Source organism: Pholis gunnellus, assembly GCF_910591455.1.
Source record: "Pholis gunnellus genome assembly, chromosome: 20".
NCBI classification, from domain to species: Eukaryota; Metazoa; Chordata; class Actinopteri; order Perciformes; family Pholidae; genus Pholis; species Pholis gunnellus.
The window spans coordinates 14,071,904-14,089,800 of record NC_136547.1 but is presented as its reverse complement, the minus strand read 5'-3'; the positions used below and the strand labels follow the sequence as shown (position 1 = coordinate 14,089,800).

The window sequence follows — 17,897 nt, the reverse complement described above, 5'->3', positions numbered from 1 at the left end:
ATACAGTCAAGGTGAGGGACAGAACCATCATTTGGTTGAGGGCCCATCTGACACTCAGCTGTCGTGATCATTGTCAGCGCACTGTGCTCTGCCAGGATGATAAGTGCCTCTGAAAAATATGGTTGTATTACAGCATGTTTTTGCCAAATGGGCTTTTGTTGAAAATCCTCCCTCGGTCATTAAATATTCCATCACCCTCGATCTGGTTATAAAAGTTCATCAGTTTTGGCTCCAAATTATCTTATGTTAAGCTGAAAGAAAGCACCGAAAACTGACACCTCTTGTTTGCTTTAGTTAAAATATCTAATACAACGACATTGTCAAACAGCGTTTGGCTTCGATTCTAACTTAATGGGGACATTTGGCACCTTTTATGTGCATTTTAGTGTTGACGGTAAAAGTAGTTTATTTAATCAATAAATTCCTCAGTGTGTGCCGTATTAACCCTGAAAGCTGAGTTTGCGGCTGCAAAAATCTGTTGTTCTGTTCCTGCATCCAGCGTAGGTGTATGACGTGACAGTAGCGTAGCTGGGTGCTAAGTAAGAATTACAGGCTGCTATTTCAGCTCGGATATCTCAGGGTAGCCAAGGGGCGTGCTCCACGCCGCTCTAAAACAGAACTACCTTGTTCGTTTCAATATAAGTGCAGAGGGTGTTATGGACGAGGATACATTTTACAGTGTTTTGCCTGACTTGGATAATCAGCCGCATTTATTGAAGTCAGAGTATAAGTACAAAGAACTGCAGCGTAGAGAGGCCGACGCTGCAGCGTTGGATTTAATGGCTGGCAGAGACCCGCCAGAACCTCTGCCACAGAGAGCAAACACCGACTGGTTGTTGTTAGAGTAACGTAGCTCATTTGGACAAGAGCGGAGCCAGAACTGTAGTGTGTGTGTGTGTGTGTGTGTGTGTGTGTGGTGAAGCGAGAGAGAGAGAGAGTGATGCGGTGTGAGCAGACAAGAGAGAGCGATCGGAGCAGAGAAGAGTTTCAGTTTAGCGTAGAGTTTAAAGTTTACGCAGCTCATCGCGCGCGTAGAGGCGACGTCGAACAGAAGCTTGCGCGCAATGCATCCTGGTACCGCAAGCAGGAGAAATCAGCTTACCCTGTCAATATAGCACACCCTGAATAATGTATTGCTTCAATTGACTACATTTACCATCAACACTGATTTGACATCCACCTAAAAGGTGTTGCATTTTCCATATTTTTCTGCACATGGAGCTCGACAATGAATGTGTTTGTACAGTAAGCAATTGCAGTGTGACAGAAAACCTATACAACACAGAGACAGTATTAGCTCCAAACGCCCGACGAACACGACTCGTAGGCTGAATAAACCCAGCGGGATCAATCCGCAAATAAATGGGGGGATTTTCTCTGCAGACAGATGGGGAATTAAGCTCTCAATCAATGAGCAGTGTCTGTGTCTGCGTGCGTGTTGAGTGATGAGTTCACGGTGATAATTATCCCTATTTGGCAGCAATCAACAACCCTCTATTTTTGTGGGCGTATTTGTGTACAATACATATGTATTTGGCTGGTGGCTTTTATAGGTGCTGGTCTCGAGGTGTATGTTGCATGACTGTAGGTGTGTGTGTGTGTGCGTGTGCGTGTGTGTGTGTGGGCGCGCGTACAAAGAGCTGGGAAAAGAAATGGTGCCAGGCCATAAATCCTGCGCTCGTAAATCTAATCCTCCAACATTGACAAATGCTTGATGAAGATGTCACTGAAACCTAGATAAAGTGTGCATCGGTCCAGCGGTGAGGAGCAGCTATTGTGCCCGAGCTTAAATGGAGAGATGCGGATGGAGCGGAAGAACTGATCCCGGTTTATCCTTGAGGAAAACAGCCTCATAAAAGCCTATGGTATATAGAAACATCTTGGTGATGTACTACAGTATTCTGAGCAGGAAAAATATATCAACAGATAGAAGAAATTGGTTTTCTTGACGGTAAGTGAATTTCAGAGGTGTAGATATATGAACGCATGACGGTGGTGAGACATATTGTGAGTTACAGATGGGTATGTACCTTTTTTTTTAGTAAACTGCCACAGCTAGCACTTTTTTTCTCCACGGACATTTCGTCGGCTTTTTTCTGCACGAGTGTGTCATTATAGATAATGTGTGTGTGTGACTTCTCGATAGCAGCCGTCGCGAACGCTCATACGGCTGCTGGCTTGACGGAAACATGATCGAGGGCCTGTGATGGGAAACGTGTGGAAGTGAGGCGTGTGTCACACATTGGCAGCCAGACCTCAGAGGGAATTCAATCCCTCACGGAGAGCTGCGTGGATTAGCTCCCTCACTATCTGCTGAACCCGCTGCAACTGAGAGGCTCTTCGGCTAATAAAACATTCCCTCTGTATCATCGGTATACAGCAGCGCCTAAAATCAGGGATAAGGCGCCCTGGCACTGCTTGGTTGCCCCTCCGAGTTTCTGGACGGGTTATAAACATGAAGTGCCACTTGTGCAAAACAAGGACAGTGTATTTATAGAATGGGACTACAGTTCACAAAACGAGGCTATGAAACACCTTAAAGGAATGATTGTGCCATTGTAAAAACCACTGGATTATTAAACGAGCGGTCGTAATGTGTCTGTCCATAAATAGAGAGAGAGATGATTCAATGAGAGAGGAAATTAATGAGAGTCAAGAGCTTTCTGGAGATCTGAGGCGGGCTCATCAGGGAGAACACACATACACACCGCATTGCATACATTTCCTTAGGCAATGCACCCAGCCACACATACTGTTTTGGCTTGTTTAGCAGTGTGTTGGGTCTAAATCACCTCAAGCATGAACAAATGATCGGTTAAAGATCAGCTTTGAACTTTAACTCACACTTCATAAACTGCCTTCGCCATGCTGGCGGCGCAACTGTTGTGTTGCCAATGTCGGGCCGTTGGTGTATCCAAAAATGTCGGTCCAGACGGAAATATCTTTTATTCATACAAATAAATTGTGTAGTCTCTCTGCTGTTCAAACAAATAACAAACTCCTCCTCCTCTGTATAGCTTTGTTACCTGAAAGTCCGGGTTGGGGTTGGGGTAGGGCAGCCACGCTGACCGCGAGTTCTCCTGGTACTTGAAGGGCCCGTTGAAAACCTGTGATATGGCACTGAGATTGAAGGCACACACCGCAGATGCAGCAATGCTGTTTCTGAATGTCAGCAACAGAAAAAAAAAGGGGAAGAGAGACCCAACAAAGGGGGTGAGAGGATAGAGGGAATGATGGATGAGTGAGGGAGAAACAGAGGAAAGTATTGGATTAAAGGCATTTTAAAAAGGACACCATAGCACAAAGTAGAAAGCGCTGTACAGATGTTGTTGGTGCAGCATTTGTGAATCTGACCTCTGTGTGTTTGTATTGCTCTTAGCCAACAATACAAATCAAACACCGGACAGATAGACGCAGACGCTGGCGTAAGTGATCGTCATTATTGGATTATAAATCCAGCCACAGGACACAATTAAGCTGTTCAGCCTGTCTGATTAACTGTACAGATCTCGGGCCTGAAATACAGCTTTGACTTTTTAAGCTGTCAGTTTCAACAAGTACCAGTCTCTGCTCTCCGAAGAGAGAGTAAAGAATGAGAGTATTAACTCTCAACTTAAACTGAGAGACTTGGGCGATGTGAATTATAATCCTATGCGGCTGTTCATTAGACTCTGTGCCTGCAGGGGGAAATGTTTCCAATACCCTTCAAAAGACTTCTCTTTCAGCAATGTGACGGCTTTGACCATAAAGAATAGATTACTCAGCTTTTACAGTAATAATGGTCCGTGCGTGTGAGTGCGTGTGAGTGCGTGTGTGTGTGTGTGTGTGAGTATGGGAAAGTAGAAAATAAATTAATAAAGATGGGGAGACAACAAGAGGAAAGAATGTTTGCGAAAATAGAAAATAATACTTTTCATCCATGGATGCATGCCATCTCTTACATCCCCCATGTGCACGATACAGTGTACGCTCTAATAAGTGACGATAAGCTTTTTTCATGGGATTTAAATGTCAGATGGTACTGCAATGATCGATCCTTGCAACTGGTTTGAGTGTTTATAGGTGGATATTTCGACTGGAAAGTCAATTTAAGATGCACTTGGCCATGTAAACTTTACTGTCATATCACTCAATTTGATATGCTCAGTGAGCATGCCACAAAAAGGTCACATGCCAAGCTAATGCAGTCAAAGTGTGTGTTTACAAAACTGACAATGTGATGCCAAAAACACTGTGAATTATACATGAAGCTATTCCGCGGATGCATTAAAAAGAACAAATGAGGGAAAAATAAGATGATATAAATTGGCGTTTTTTTTCATCTGTTATCATGATGCTGCGAGCTGGATCTCACTTTGGTTCATTCTGTACAACGCAAACAATACAGATATCAAATATACCAGTGGAACTGGGGTGACTGTGGAAAATAGATTGAAAGTTAGCATCTAACAGTTGATAATTGACCTAAACTGATTGAAAAGCTGGATTTCTGTTATTGTATGCAAATTACTCACACGTTGGTCGTGAAAATACCGTAGAGCAGCTCCAGCTCAGGCAGGTAAAACGTTCCCTGCAACTCGTTGTAGTTGAAGGGTATTTCGCCCGGTCGGGAGCAGTTCAACCTGGCCTTCATGAAGGTGGTCCACGTGTCCTCCAGGAGGAAGCGGCCACCGATGTCGTTCTTGCAAACACGACCCGCGCGGGAAAACACCGTTCGGCCACAGTCATGCTCCACTGCGTTTTCCCGGAAGAAGAAGTAGGTGAAGTTGCCGATATCGTAGGAGGAGACGAAGTTCGGTTCTGTTGAAGGAGAGGTGGCAAGATACGAGAAAAATGAGTGGGAGAAAATGAAGCGAGCTTTGAAGGAAAGATGCAGTGCAGGGAGAGGAAGAAGAAATACCGAAAGAATAATATTTAAGGCGGTGGGAGGAAGAGTGAGTGGGAGAGCGAATGGGTATGTGTTATGACTGATTGACTTGCGGGGTTCGTGAGGCCCACACAACAGCAGGTGATCAGGATTAATAACTGCAGGCCATGTTATTAATGGCGTTGTGCTGTAATAAGAAAACTCATTTTTCACTCCCTAAACCTAAAGGTTAGGATGAGAAATGACCAAAACAGGTGTAGCGTAATAGCTTTCACCCCCATCTGAAACACGCGACCTCCACGACACTGTCACAGCTAAGGCGTTCATTTTTATGTATGACATTATTTGATCTAAACCGCATACTTTATTCTCGCTGACAGTGATTTAATTCACCCTTAAATGAAAGTGTCCCCCCCCCCCCCCCCCCTCCTCCTCCTCATTTCAACCCTCCTCTTCTCTGCACCTTTGGAGGGCAGTGCAGGAGGAGACGGAAGGGGGGAAAAAAATCAATTCGCCATAAAATTAGTTATTAAAACTTTTCCTAGAAGGTTGCTGCAACGCAATGTATGTGGTGGCTTTTCATTTATTTTTTCAATTTAGCTTAAATGTGAATCAGATAAAAGTCACTTGCTGACAAGCTACTGATTGACCCACTCCTCTGTAGGCTGGACACCTTAAGCTGTCTGAAGTTCTTCAATCTGCACTGAGGAGGTTTGTGCTTGAAGTGCGTCTGAACTTTAAGGGAAAACTACATTGATTCCTGACAATTTCACAATTTCATGCTCCTCAAAGAAAAGGTGAGATAAGTATAAAGATTTGCTAGTTGCTTCGTAACTTTCGAAATAATTGTATTTACTGATAAAATGCAACAGATCAATTATGAAAAGATGATCTTCTTTTCCAGCATTTGCTACACTACTTTGCCAACACAGTGGTGATTTGAGGAGGAATACGATCCTTCAAGTAAGAGAGACATATTCCTACTCTGTGTTAGATAAGCATCAACCATGCTTGAGCAAAACACTGAATCCCCACAAGCTGCTGATTCTCAATAGCTGATGTGGGAAAAGCTAAAAAGCAATTTTCTCCTTTACGGTTTCTTTCTATAAAAAAATGCCAATTTGTGTTTACATACATTTACATAAACAGTAACATCTCCATCTATATCTGGACCCAACACTTTAGCAGCCCCCGTACCGTTCAGCCACTTGGAGTTGTATTGGGCCGTGCGCAGAGGGGGCAGGCCGCCCAGGCTGCGGTAGATGGCGGGGTCTCGCCCAGAGAAGTCCATGGCCGTGGCAGCGTAAAGCTCCCCGCTGGAGGTGATGAGGGCAGTGGAGTTGTGGAGGGGGTTGTAAGGACACCGAGCCATCCCGCTGATCTGATCGTGAATCTCTGTCAAATTTGTCAGCTGCAACGCAAGAACAAGAAGAGGTTGAGGTAGGGGGGGCGAACGTGTTTACACTGGAAAGAGCATCGGCGCAGGCGATGCCTAGATATTACTAAGAGAACATTATTTTGATTGTAACAGGAGTATCCTTTGAGTTAATAAACAAAGATGTATTTTTTTCCTTATTTCTAAATAATGGATCATTGCAGAGAAATACTGCAGAAAAATATAGGACAGAGTATCAAAGTGCGAAATTAAAAAACAAACCGGAGAGGTCTGGTAATGTTGTTTGTTCCTGCCAATATGCAGACAGACTAAAAAAAAAATACTTCTCATTATGTCTTGTTTAGTTTACATCTACTGCGAAACACCCATAACGATGTATATTTATATACAGTATGTGAGGAAAACCTTCAGAAGCAGCAAACTTAATCAGAGAACGCATTTAGAGTCATTAGCGGCATAAAACACACAAACGGAGCAGCTGTCTTAAGTCAAAATGTTAAATTATTAAAACAGGCTTCTTATATCCAGTTACTCTTGGCTGGCTGCAAGAGTAGTTTTTCTTGGTGTGGTTGGTGTCTCTACAGGACAACCAGCTGTTTGTCTGTTTATAACATTATTGCACCACATCTTTGAGAAGCCTCTCTGAGTCAGAAAGTGGCTTGATGTGAGATGCCTTCCCTGGCATTCTGCATTTGAATATGAGGCCAAATCCAACTCCCCGCTTTTTAAAATACTTTACTGCATGACCTCGGCTTAGCCCTGACACACTGCACTGGTTCCTAGTTTAAAAAAACAACGAAAAAAAAACAGGCCATAGCTCAGTGACTCAGCCTTGAATACCAAAAATAAGTCATACATTTTTTAAATCCAAGCTGCAATTATATTTTATGGTGCAAAAGTAAACACCGTATACGAGGATTAGCTCATGGTTTGTGCTTCCATCCAAGTTCATCTAAGTTCTGAGGGCAAAGGCATGAGTAAAAAGATTGCACTCAATCTCAGGTTTTAAAATCCGCAAATGATCATTAAAATTATTCTATCTCCAATTACTTTTCTATCAATCAGGGCTCCACATTTTTGACTCCTCCGTGGTTGCAGAGGACCTCAAGTGGCAGCGCAACGAAAGATTCACAGCTCAGCCTCTGGTCACACATTTCGACTGATCCACTGGTAGACAAGACTTCTACACAGGAGGCCAGATGCCATGCGACGCAAGTGTTGGAGGGGGGGAAGAGTTCTTTAGCCAATTTCCTGGAGCCGGTCAATTTGGATGGAGGGTTCTGTTAACTGCTGCCACCTCTGCTCCACCCAAACCACAGCGAAACAGAGCAGCCCTGTCTGAGCTCTGCCAGATGAGATGGTCTGAGATGAAAGCCTGGTATTGACGGACTAATTCTGTGGGTCGGAATAGATACTTTTTGGTCAATTGGGTTCATTTAGAAAAACAAGAGGAGGAGTGATAAATAGAAAGACTGCAGTGCGTCCTTTGCATTTTGAGGAAGTGGAGTGAAAGTCGTCTCTATAGTGCGCCCAGCAGCTGTGAGGGTAGAACACTGAAGTGACTTTGAATCCCTCTAATAGAGACTTTCTAGAAGGAGACAACTCACAGACTGCTGTGAGAGCCATTTGGGTGCTATGTGTGGTGCTACTGAGAGGCTATTGTGGTTGTTGAGAGAATCTTTAACTTCACACTATGACAGGATATCCCGCCACAAGCTATTTCCCCTTGGACCTGCTGCAACAGGATTATCGTTGATATTCCACCGTTGATGCAACACACATCCTAGCAGCTGTCTGTCAAGTGATTGTGAAAAGAATGAAAGAGTTAAATAAACTCTGAACTTTGAATTAACAATAAATTCTGTTGCTGTACGTAGCTATTTTGTCATACTGACGTACTTATCGCCTCCTTGTCAGTGGTACAACCCCAGGCTTTGTTTCATTAATTTGGGGGGTTTGAGTGTCAAACACTATTTCCTGCATTGTGGTGATTTTTATGTCCCAATTTATGATGGAAATGTCTGTATTTATGTAGAGGAAAACACAAAATCCAGGCGGCAGATGACAAGTGAAAATATATAAATATAATGGAATATAATGCAGTAAGGCGTTTAGGCATTCTGTATTGCTTTCAAATATTTATTCTCCTGGAGATCAACTTCTCTCAATTTCAATCTCCGCTGAGTAAACACGTATGTGGACATGATTGACTCTTCCCTCCTCTTTTGAGTCCTTTGTTTGGGTATGTGATCTCCTTAAATTATATATACGTCAGTGATCCATAAATTAATTTTAATTATTTATAAACCGCTGGAGTTTAGAGATTACGATTTCTGCTCATTCAAAACGTGAATAAAAAAGTGAATAAGCGTATTTCCCAAAATGACAAACTATTATGAAAGTGTATTCCAATTGATGGTGCAGTGGAATGATAAGATATCTTAAGTGTAATTATGTTAAGACTGCAGTTTTTTTTAAGTGGCATCGATGAAACATTTTCGTTTTGTCTTATTATTCTGAAAGACATTAAATGATTCCTCACATAACATACAATTGTGCAAACGTACAAATAAGCAAAAATAAATGTATTGAATTCATGTGATATTTGAATTGGCAAAAATAACTCTTCCTGCTACTCTTATAAATCTCGTACTCCGTGATGAAACCAAAGAGTCCACTGACCCAAACTACCCCTTAAATAATAAGAAGCTAAAGTGCCGGAAATGTGCTATTTTTTATGTTTTTATTAAAAGACATCCTCCAGGCTGCTATTCTCCTCCTCCTCATCATCCGTGGCAGCATGGCGAAAAGTCAGAGCAATGAACAGCTGTTTAATCGGTAACCTCCCAGCACTTATTAAACTAATACAATATTCTGCTCCTCATCTGTCCATCCATCACAGCTGATAGTAAATCTGTCTGAGCATGATTCCATCGCTGTTGCTGTGCTCGACCTGTGTTTCACATTAACGACGTTCAGTGAGTAAATATGACAGCCCCCGATGAAATACTGCTATAATAATGTCATGACATTTCAACTATATGTATTTTCACAGCGGTAAACAGTAATTATGAGCCCATGACCTTTGGGTGCAATGCTTTTGGACCAAAACAAATGTCATCATCATGGTAAACTCCTGCAGCCTCCTCTTCTGAAATCCCACAGAAAACATACGTATTTGATGTGTTCTGAGGTAAGCAATAGTCTGACATTTTAAATGCTGGTCTCTACTGAACTTCAGTGGGCACTTGTCATTAACTAGATGAAAAAAAAAAAAAACTTCAGTTACTTGTATTGATACTTGCATGTGTTTAACCATGAGAGGGAGAGGACTGAAATCATGGTACCTTACAATAACTAGATATAGAAGAAGAAAAGACAACATGATTTGATACAAAAAAAGTAAGTTAATTAATGGCAATGACTCATGAAGAAGGGCAAAGCAGCACAGATGAGACCAGGATATATTATCAGGAGTAATGAGCTTCAGGCAATATCTTGATTATGATGTTTAACAATTTTGAAGAAACACGACTTCTTAAATAACCGAGCTAAATAAGATTCATCTTATAATTAGTTTACATACCTGACAGCACACTAGAGGAAGCGAGAACAGCCACACTATGTTAAATCCTGTGATATCAAGATCACAATTCCATCACATCTTGATTAAACCTGTTGATCAACCTTGGCCTTTTCTATCTGACATTGTCAGTTTGATCAAGAACACTTCAATTTATATTTGCGAAGTTATCAAGCTTACCCAGGTTGAAATATCACTCTTGCTGAGGGATAATGAGTTATCAAGATGTGTTCCTGGGTTATTAGGTGTGACTGACAAACGAACGTGGCATATAAGAGAAAAAAAGAACGAAAACTGAGCAACTATGGCTGCTGTCAACTTCCATCCTGCACTGTATTAAACCCGACAACTTGTTAGATAAATCTTTTGTTGCGAATCTTTATCTTTGTACGCCCAGTGTACAATTGGTGAGGCGACCTCATAGTCTCAAGCTCTGAAACTATAGTCGTTTTGTTCCATTTTCAGAAAGAATAGTATTGATATGTCGGAGACTCTTGAGGGACTGTTAAGTGCATAAAGCGAGTCAGAATGGTCGTGGTTTTCGGTTATAGCCTTGTTAGCGTGTCTGCTTGCTCCTTTATCACTGCTCTTTAGTTTGGCCACAGCACTCTCACTTATCACTGTGTTTTAATAGTAATCAATGCCTAAATCTTTCTACAATTCTATTATCTCCAAAATTTCCCTCATTCCTTCAAATTCCACTTTTGCTAAATAGCCACCATTGAGGACACATAATGTGACGTTAATGGTGATATTAGCCCCACCACACCAAGTAAGGCTGTATTGGCAAAACCTATGATTGTGTTGAACAGAGAAATAATACCTTTTATTGCTCATGGATTTTCCTTTTCATTTGTGTCAACGGTCTAGCACTGTTTGATTAACTGACCAGATTAAGTGTTGGGTTGGAAAAGCTCAAATACTTTGGAGGAAATGAGCACAATGAAGAAGAAAGACGAGACTTGCCAATTTGCAACTGAACTATAATCGTTGACAAAAAAAAAGAAACAAAACAACACAGTAATTTAAATTGAATCAGAAGCCTTAATTTGGTGAAGAATAATTAGCATGTGCATGAACCCTTCAAAACAAAAGGGTAAAAACAGAAACAACAGAAAAAGAAACGCTGCTGTTGTTCATACCGTTCGGTTGGTGCAGATGGGGGTGAAGGCGTTGGTTCCACAGGTGAACAGCCTGTTCCCATTCACCAGCAGCACCCTGATGTAGTTCTGGCACTCCTCCTGTGGAAACACACCGGCAAAGGGCAACAGCACCATTATTTATCCATTGACAAGCCGCAGTATTAGGCAGAGAAACAAAATTACACTTCATGCCAATAAATGAGACAAACACCTACAACGTGGCCAAGCTTGACAGAGTCAAATCATGGCTAATGCCCACACGGCTTAGCCATGTCACATCTTAATTCAACAGGGACCAGATTTGGAGAGGGATCTGATTGAGGTGGAGAACAGATAAATGCAGCAGACGTGAGAAAGGACCACTCGGGGTTAGTTTAGAAGATTGCCACAGCTTTGTAGCATTTTGGGCATGCTTTTGACATTCACCAATTCAAACAAGATTTCTCTAAATGACGGCGAAGGAGGCTACACGTTAACCACTCTTTTCCTGGCTCGCGCCTCCTCTGAGGTTTTGGCCTGGGGTTTTCTAGCAAACCGCTCAGCGCTTGGTTTAAAGCACCCGACAAATAAAGCGGTGCAGACGTGGTGAATGATTGACTGAATGATTGATTGCTGCTGAACGTCATGAACTTGCAACGTCGCCCATAGGGCTTTCGTGCAGGTTTACTGGCGATTCCCATCAACAAAACAACAGCAGTCAGTATTCACGTCAGAGAGCGGCGTTTGTTTTTTTGTCCTAGGACAAGGTAATAAACTCATTGGGTCTGCTCCATCTGAAAGGGGCCACGGCTGGGTTGGGACCCTCGTAGAAATTTAAAACCCTGTAAATCTGCTCGTGCCCAGGGCAGCACCACCTCCCCCTCTCTCAAGGGTCTGCATTAGAAGTAGAGGGCACCCATTGGAGAGGTGGAGGGAGAAATGAGGGGAAGGGATTTTATCTCCCCCTATCAAGATGAAGGTTGACTCATAAAACAACTCTTCCCCGGTGCTAAGCACAGCCTAAGTATGTGCGTTCATGTGTGTGCCTCTTCAAAACACTGTGTGGGTCGTAAAACGTGTTAGGTGTGCCTATATATCTGTGCTGATTGTGCAGTTCATTGTGCACTGTATGCTTGTGTAAATGTGTGCGCAATGATGCAGGAGTGAGGGTGGCTTGTGAGGGGTCTGCATAATTAAATTCTTCCCCTGCAGTTTGTTTCTGCAGTAAACAACGGCATATTTAATATTTGCCCAGCCTAACGGTCTTGACTTGTTTACAAAAACTTCGTGACAAATGCTCCACGTCTGTACTGTAATACAGAGGCTGTTATGCTTGGCTCTCGCATTATAGAACAAAAACAGAGTCTGCAATCACGTCCTGTCAAGTCAATTTAACTCTCCTTTCTTCTCCCGGTTGAAATAAATCAAAGACACAAGAGAAGAGCGGATGCGTGCATTAGGGAAAAAACAAAAACAATCACTTGTAAATTCACTCAATGCACAGGCACGGTATCTGTATAATAGCTTAAGCGATGGTATATTGCTGCCCACTGAGCTAGGTAATAAACCATCGGCGGACCTGTCAACTGCCGGAGAATGAAGTCTTTTAATGCTATTCTTAGTGTACATCACAGGACCTGATCCTCAGTGAGCAAAACAATTTGACTCTGGGCAACAGCAGTGACTCTCAAGGACTGAGGTAGCTTTGGTCTGTAATTCACAACAGCTATCTTATGCTGGCCAGGCCGAGCATGCCTATTATGGGTCCCTAACCACCTTTCACAGGAGGATAAATACACAGCGGTGCACACACATACAGGGATCAGGGCTGGGCAGTTCACCTACAAGTCAAGTTCAGCTCTAAACCAGCTGTTTGGTACAGGAGTTTGCCAGCTAACCACGTACAAAAACATACAGTTCTGCACAAAATGAAACTACAAAAACAATAGGAACTCCCTTTAAAAAGGCCTATAAATAGGAGTGTGGCGGAGTTCATTTAGATCTTTTTTGAGGATGATCTCTCATACAAAGCAGGAATTCCCAGAGTCTGTATTTTAAAGCTGAATAAAGAGATCCACATTGCTTTCAGTCTTCAAGACGTTTCATCATAACTTGACATTTTTCTTACATTTTAGTGAGCTATTTGATGTGCTCTCTGGAGCTGAGTTGATGAACACTGCCTGTAAAAAATGAAGGGGGATCTGTGATTTCTATCTTTAAGATCTATTTTCTGTAGCTGTTCTGTAGCATTGATTCGCTGGATGGAAAGTTTGACATCAGGGGCATTCAGTTCCACTGGGAGACAGCTTTCATTCATGTGGTCTTTTTGTTAATAGTAACATGCTGATGTTGGGAAGCTCAAGTACAGCCTGACGGAGCCACTAACATGTTTGTAGACTCTTACACTACCACCAGTGTGGAGTTTGAAGTTTGTTAGCCATATTGTATATAGGGAGCACAAAACAAAGAGATGTTATTGAGTTGTATTATGGGAAGTGTAGGATCTAGGCTTTTTGTCCTTCACACACCAACAAACTTAAGGGGATAATAAATTGCTTGAATACCCCTTTAATTGCCTTTATTAAAACCAATAGATTCAGTGAGCCGCAAAGTCGCAAACATGAACCAAATTCATGAAGTGTACTTTTAACAGACATTCTTTTTTGTTTTCATCACTTTAACACTAACTTGTTTTTCTCACCATGGGGCAAAGTGTCAGATAAGACAATTTATAAAAGTGTGACGTTCGAACAGCTCAGACATCACTTAAACTCACCTCAGACTTTCCACGGCTGAAGCAGGCTCCTTTGGTGAACTCATCGCAGTGCCACTCAGCCTCCTGCGGAGAGAAAGAAAAGCAGCATAAGGCTCCCAATAAACCGTCAAGAAGAAGCAGACATCAGAAACCGTTGGTCCCATGTCACCATGAACCACTTTGAACGCCGCTCAGGGTACCAAAAGAAAACAATGTCTGGCTCTCAACTCGCACAATTCCCACCTTTTTGAAGTCAGTGTAATGTTTGGTGACTTTGTCTGAGATAGCAGGGGCAATACAAATGCCAGAGAAAACATGGAGCACGGTCACAAATGTAATAGAAAACCATATACTGCGAAAAGTCAGATATGCTGGTGAAGCATTGATTTCTGGGTGCTGATTATTCTGTGAGTAGGAGGAATGGATTAAAGCAGAAACTAACAGGAAATTAATTTGACATTACTGCTTCACTGTGGTCTCAATCCCACATATAGACACTCACAAATACCCGACTACAGTATACGCACGTTTATAAGCCAGTTTAAATACAGACGCAAAATCCAATTAAGGCGCATACCAAGCAGAGAGCTCAAGAAACGAGTGACAAATTTGCGCCGAGCCGGATGCCCGATTTGATTTATGGTTGAGGAAAAAAAAGGAGCATCTTGAAGGCATATAACACGTGAGTTCCCTGGAGTAGGATGTCAACGTGATTTAAATGTGAGGAAGAAACAGCAGGCCGCCTTTTACGTTTTACTACAGGAGGGAGAGGAATAAGAAGATAAAACCTCGACACGTCTCCCCCGGGGTGAAGACACCAGCGTGCTCCAATTTCTACCGTTTAATTTCAGCGTGACCTCTAGGGGGGGGGCCTTTCTCATCGACAGAAGTTCTCTATTCATGAGTGTTGGCCTCGGGACAGCACCGGGCCACTAAGACACTCACTCTCGTGACAGGCAGAATTAGCCATCACTGTCACCGGCTCCGACTGGCAGACAGAGGAATACTTAACAGAAAAATTGGCCGCTGCAACAATACACTTTACGCCAAGTCACGAAAAATCTCTAAAAGTGAAACTATTGAACTTCTTTCTTGGCCGCATAGACAAGAGTTTCCTGCAGTAATAACCTGGCTAGTGGCCAGAGGCTCAGGAACTCACTCCCTGTGGGAATATAGTAAATATCGCGAACCGAAAGAGAATATTAGATTTCACCTTGGTATCAGGACTGTTTTATGCCAGGAAAAGAGGGAAAACAAAAGCTGAGCCCCCCTCAGCACTGAGGAAAACTTATTTAATTTCCTCTTTGAGCAGGCTCTGAGTTTCCTGTGTTTTATGACAAGGCTTTTGCTTTCCGCCCCACTGGCCTTTGGGAGGAGTAGAGCCACCCGACCCGTGTGTACACGCTGATACATAAATGCACACATAGGCAGTAACAGGAGGGAGCTTAAAGAGCGAAGAGAGCTCAGGGTGAGGGGTGCTATTCAGGGAGGATAAGATATGGAGTATTAATGTGAGCTGGATTCTCTCTCGCTCTTCTCTGTGTGTGTGTGTGTGTGTGTGTGTGTGTATGGCGTGTGTCGGTTCACATTCCAGGCCAAAGCTGGCTATTCTGGGGCCGTGCATACAACACTGACACAAAACACACACATCAGCACAAGCTGCACAGCCTGCACACACAGTGTGTCCCAGCTGAATTGAATTTAGGGGCTGAAAAGTGCTTTCACTAATCGCAGGAGGAGGGAGGGGGGGGGGGGCGGATTTGCTAATGGCCCGAAATCTTACTCACTCATGTTCAGGGTAAAAATCAATCATAATACAATGCAAAATTAAAACTTGAAATTACATTAATGGGGGTAAAGTGGTTGCTTTTATCATTACGGGGCGAAGATGTGATTTATCATCAGCTGAATTAGTTTAAAGCAGGTAGTATACAGTATTTCGTCTTCTAGTCCCAGTAGAATGGAAAGTAGAGTGTCTTCTGCTACTGCACTGTCACGTATTCCCCTGTGAAACGGTATATTCGAGCAGTGTACAGATCCAAATCAAATCCTTCGCATTTGTTTGCACTGCTAAAATGTGGGTGGGCGGGCTTAGCATTTAAATGGTAAATGGACTTAATGGATTTAATAGTGCCTTTCTCATCTTTTAACCGCTTAAAGTGCTTTACACTAAATGTCAACATTCACCCAATCACACACACGTTCATACACTGACGGCAGAGGCTATATATATAGTATATGTTAAATGATTTAAAAGGGTTAAAAAGGCATTTTTCATTTCATCTTGACTTTCAGAAATCGACTTTATGACTGCTGAAAGGGGTGATGTTCGTAGGTCTGTAAGTGGGGGATATGCTGGCATCATTGACCACTAAAGCCCCCCTATCTCACTGCCCTGCCTCAAATGGTCCAGACTGAAGAACAGAATCACAAATGCCAGTACCATTAAGAAACATTAGAATCTCATTAACATGCTTTTGTTCAGCCACTAAGATGAATATGTCTTGAACAGAAATATGTCTAGAATCCGCTGTCATTAAATAATAAATAGAAAGCTGCATTACAAAGACAGTTTTTTGTGCCTTTGTCACCTTTAAGAAACGGAAATGGAGACTTAGAGGGGAAACAAAGAAGATGAGAGAATAAGAGAGGACCGGGATTACATTTAGTGAGTTGAGCATGGTGGCGAATTGGCCCAAAAGAAAATGAAATATCCATCATGGCACCGTAATCGTCTCTGGAGAGAAGCAACCGTCGGATATTGAGGAAAAAGAAGCGCTATACAGCTGTTAGAGGATAATTATGGTTTATTACAACCATCTATTTTCATTAATTTCATTGGGTATGATAACATAGTACTCATTCACTCAGTATGTAAAATCACTACAACAGCCAGGGCAAAAAAACCCCAAAATAAACATGGATGATTATGAGACTCGCTGTAAACAAGCCAAACATGTATCCAGCTTGTCTCAACCTGTTTCATTTGGTTGTAAAACTGAGAGTGACTACGAGAAGTACAGTAGATCAAAGTTGAACCATAAAGTCAATCTGTTAACTGCAAGCCCCCAGATATTATAATGGACTGTGAATCAATTTTGATGTAGTGGCTGCAATCTTTAGTGCCATCTTGGAAAATAGTGTCCAGTTTTCTTGAAAAGAAAGCCAAAACTGACACATTGTCCAAAACTGACGTTAGAGGGGTTCCTTAGAGCGTAATAGGTCGAAGTTCAGGCCACTGACCAAGCGTTGGTATTCAAGAAGTGGGGAGTTAGAACGTGTTGTCATATCTCAGCAATCACTTGGTGAGTCCTTTTCTTTATTAACAAAAGGTTTACAGTCAAGAATAAAGTGAACATAACGAGAATGTGATTAAGATGTATAAATTCAGAGAGAGGCGGAGAGAATTTGGCCCAGTCGGTAGCAGTAATTTGTTGCTTCAGGGACGATAACAAATAAGATGTTCCAAGATGTTATGTTGCGAGTGTCCGCCCTCTCTACTGTCCCCTGTAATCCTCAGAGATGAACCATTGTGCTCTCGTCAGCGCTCACACTGAGAGGCTATTGTGGTTCGAGGTGCGTTCAGGACAGATACCAAGGGAGCGAGTGGGCAGGGAGGGAGATAGAAGGAGACAGACGAGAAGACGGAAAAAAGAAAAATAATGGAAAATAACAGACCAAAAAAAAAAAGAAAACCCAACAAAGACAAAACAGAGTCCAACTTAGGAGTCAGCCAGAACAAGGGAGACAGTGTGGGCAGAGTGAAGTAGTCAGTGAGACAGGAGGAGGGAGTGAGGAGCTGAATTTCAAAACAGCACTGTTTCCAGACATGATACTGAATATATTTAGCATAAAGAGGGTCCGGAGAACACACTCGCTTCTGACAGCTGTCTAGCTCCTATGAAACGACTGGCTGTGTGCCTCATTACAAGGGGACGGCGATTTGAGAGTGAGAGCTGGACAAATCCTACCGGGGAAATCTAATCTGTCTTATGAATAGCTGATATTGCCTTTTGATGTGCTGGCACAATATTATTCACTATACTATTCACACTGATGTCTGCTGATGTAAGCTGCTGAAAGATTTACACATGAAATCAGTCTTGATGTCATGTCTCAGCGAATGTGTAGGCCTGCGTCACTACACGTATCATCATAACACCATAAGAAGATAA

At 42.5% G+C, this 17,897-nt stretch overlaps 1 protein-coding gene across 1 annotated transcript in view; it reads right to left on the bottom strand.

Moving 5' to 3' along the window:
• sema5a (sema domain, seven thrombospondin repeats (type 1 and type 1-like), transmembrane domain (TM) and short cytoplasmic domain, (semaphorin) 5A) overlaps positions 1-17,897 on the bottom strand; it is a 108,683-nt gene that overhangs the window by 46,368 nt on the left and 44,418 nt on the right. Inside the window, exons 5-9 of the mRNA XM_079181799.1 lie at positions 13,744-13,806; positions 10,989-11,087; positions 6,065-6,278; positions 4,515-4,800; positions 3,027-3,162 (exon numbers count right to left, since the gene is read on the bottom strand). Coding sequence (XP_079037925.1) covers positions 3,027-3,162; positions 4,515-4,800; positions 6,065-6,278; positions 10,989-11,087; positions 13,744-13,806 — 798 coding nt within the window. The remainder of the gene's footprint in view (positions 1-3,026; positions 3,163-4,514; positions 4,801-6,064; positions 6,279-10,988; positions 11,088-13,743; positions 13,807-17,897) is intronic.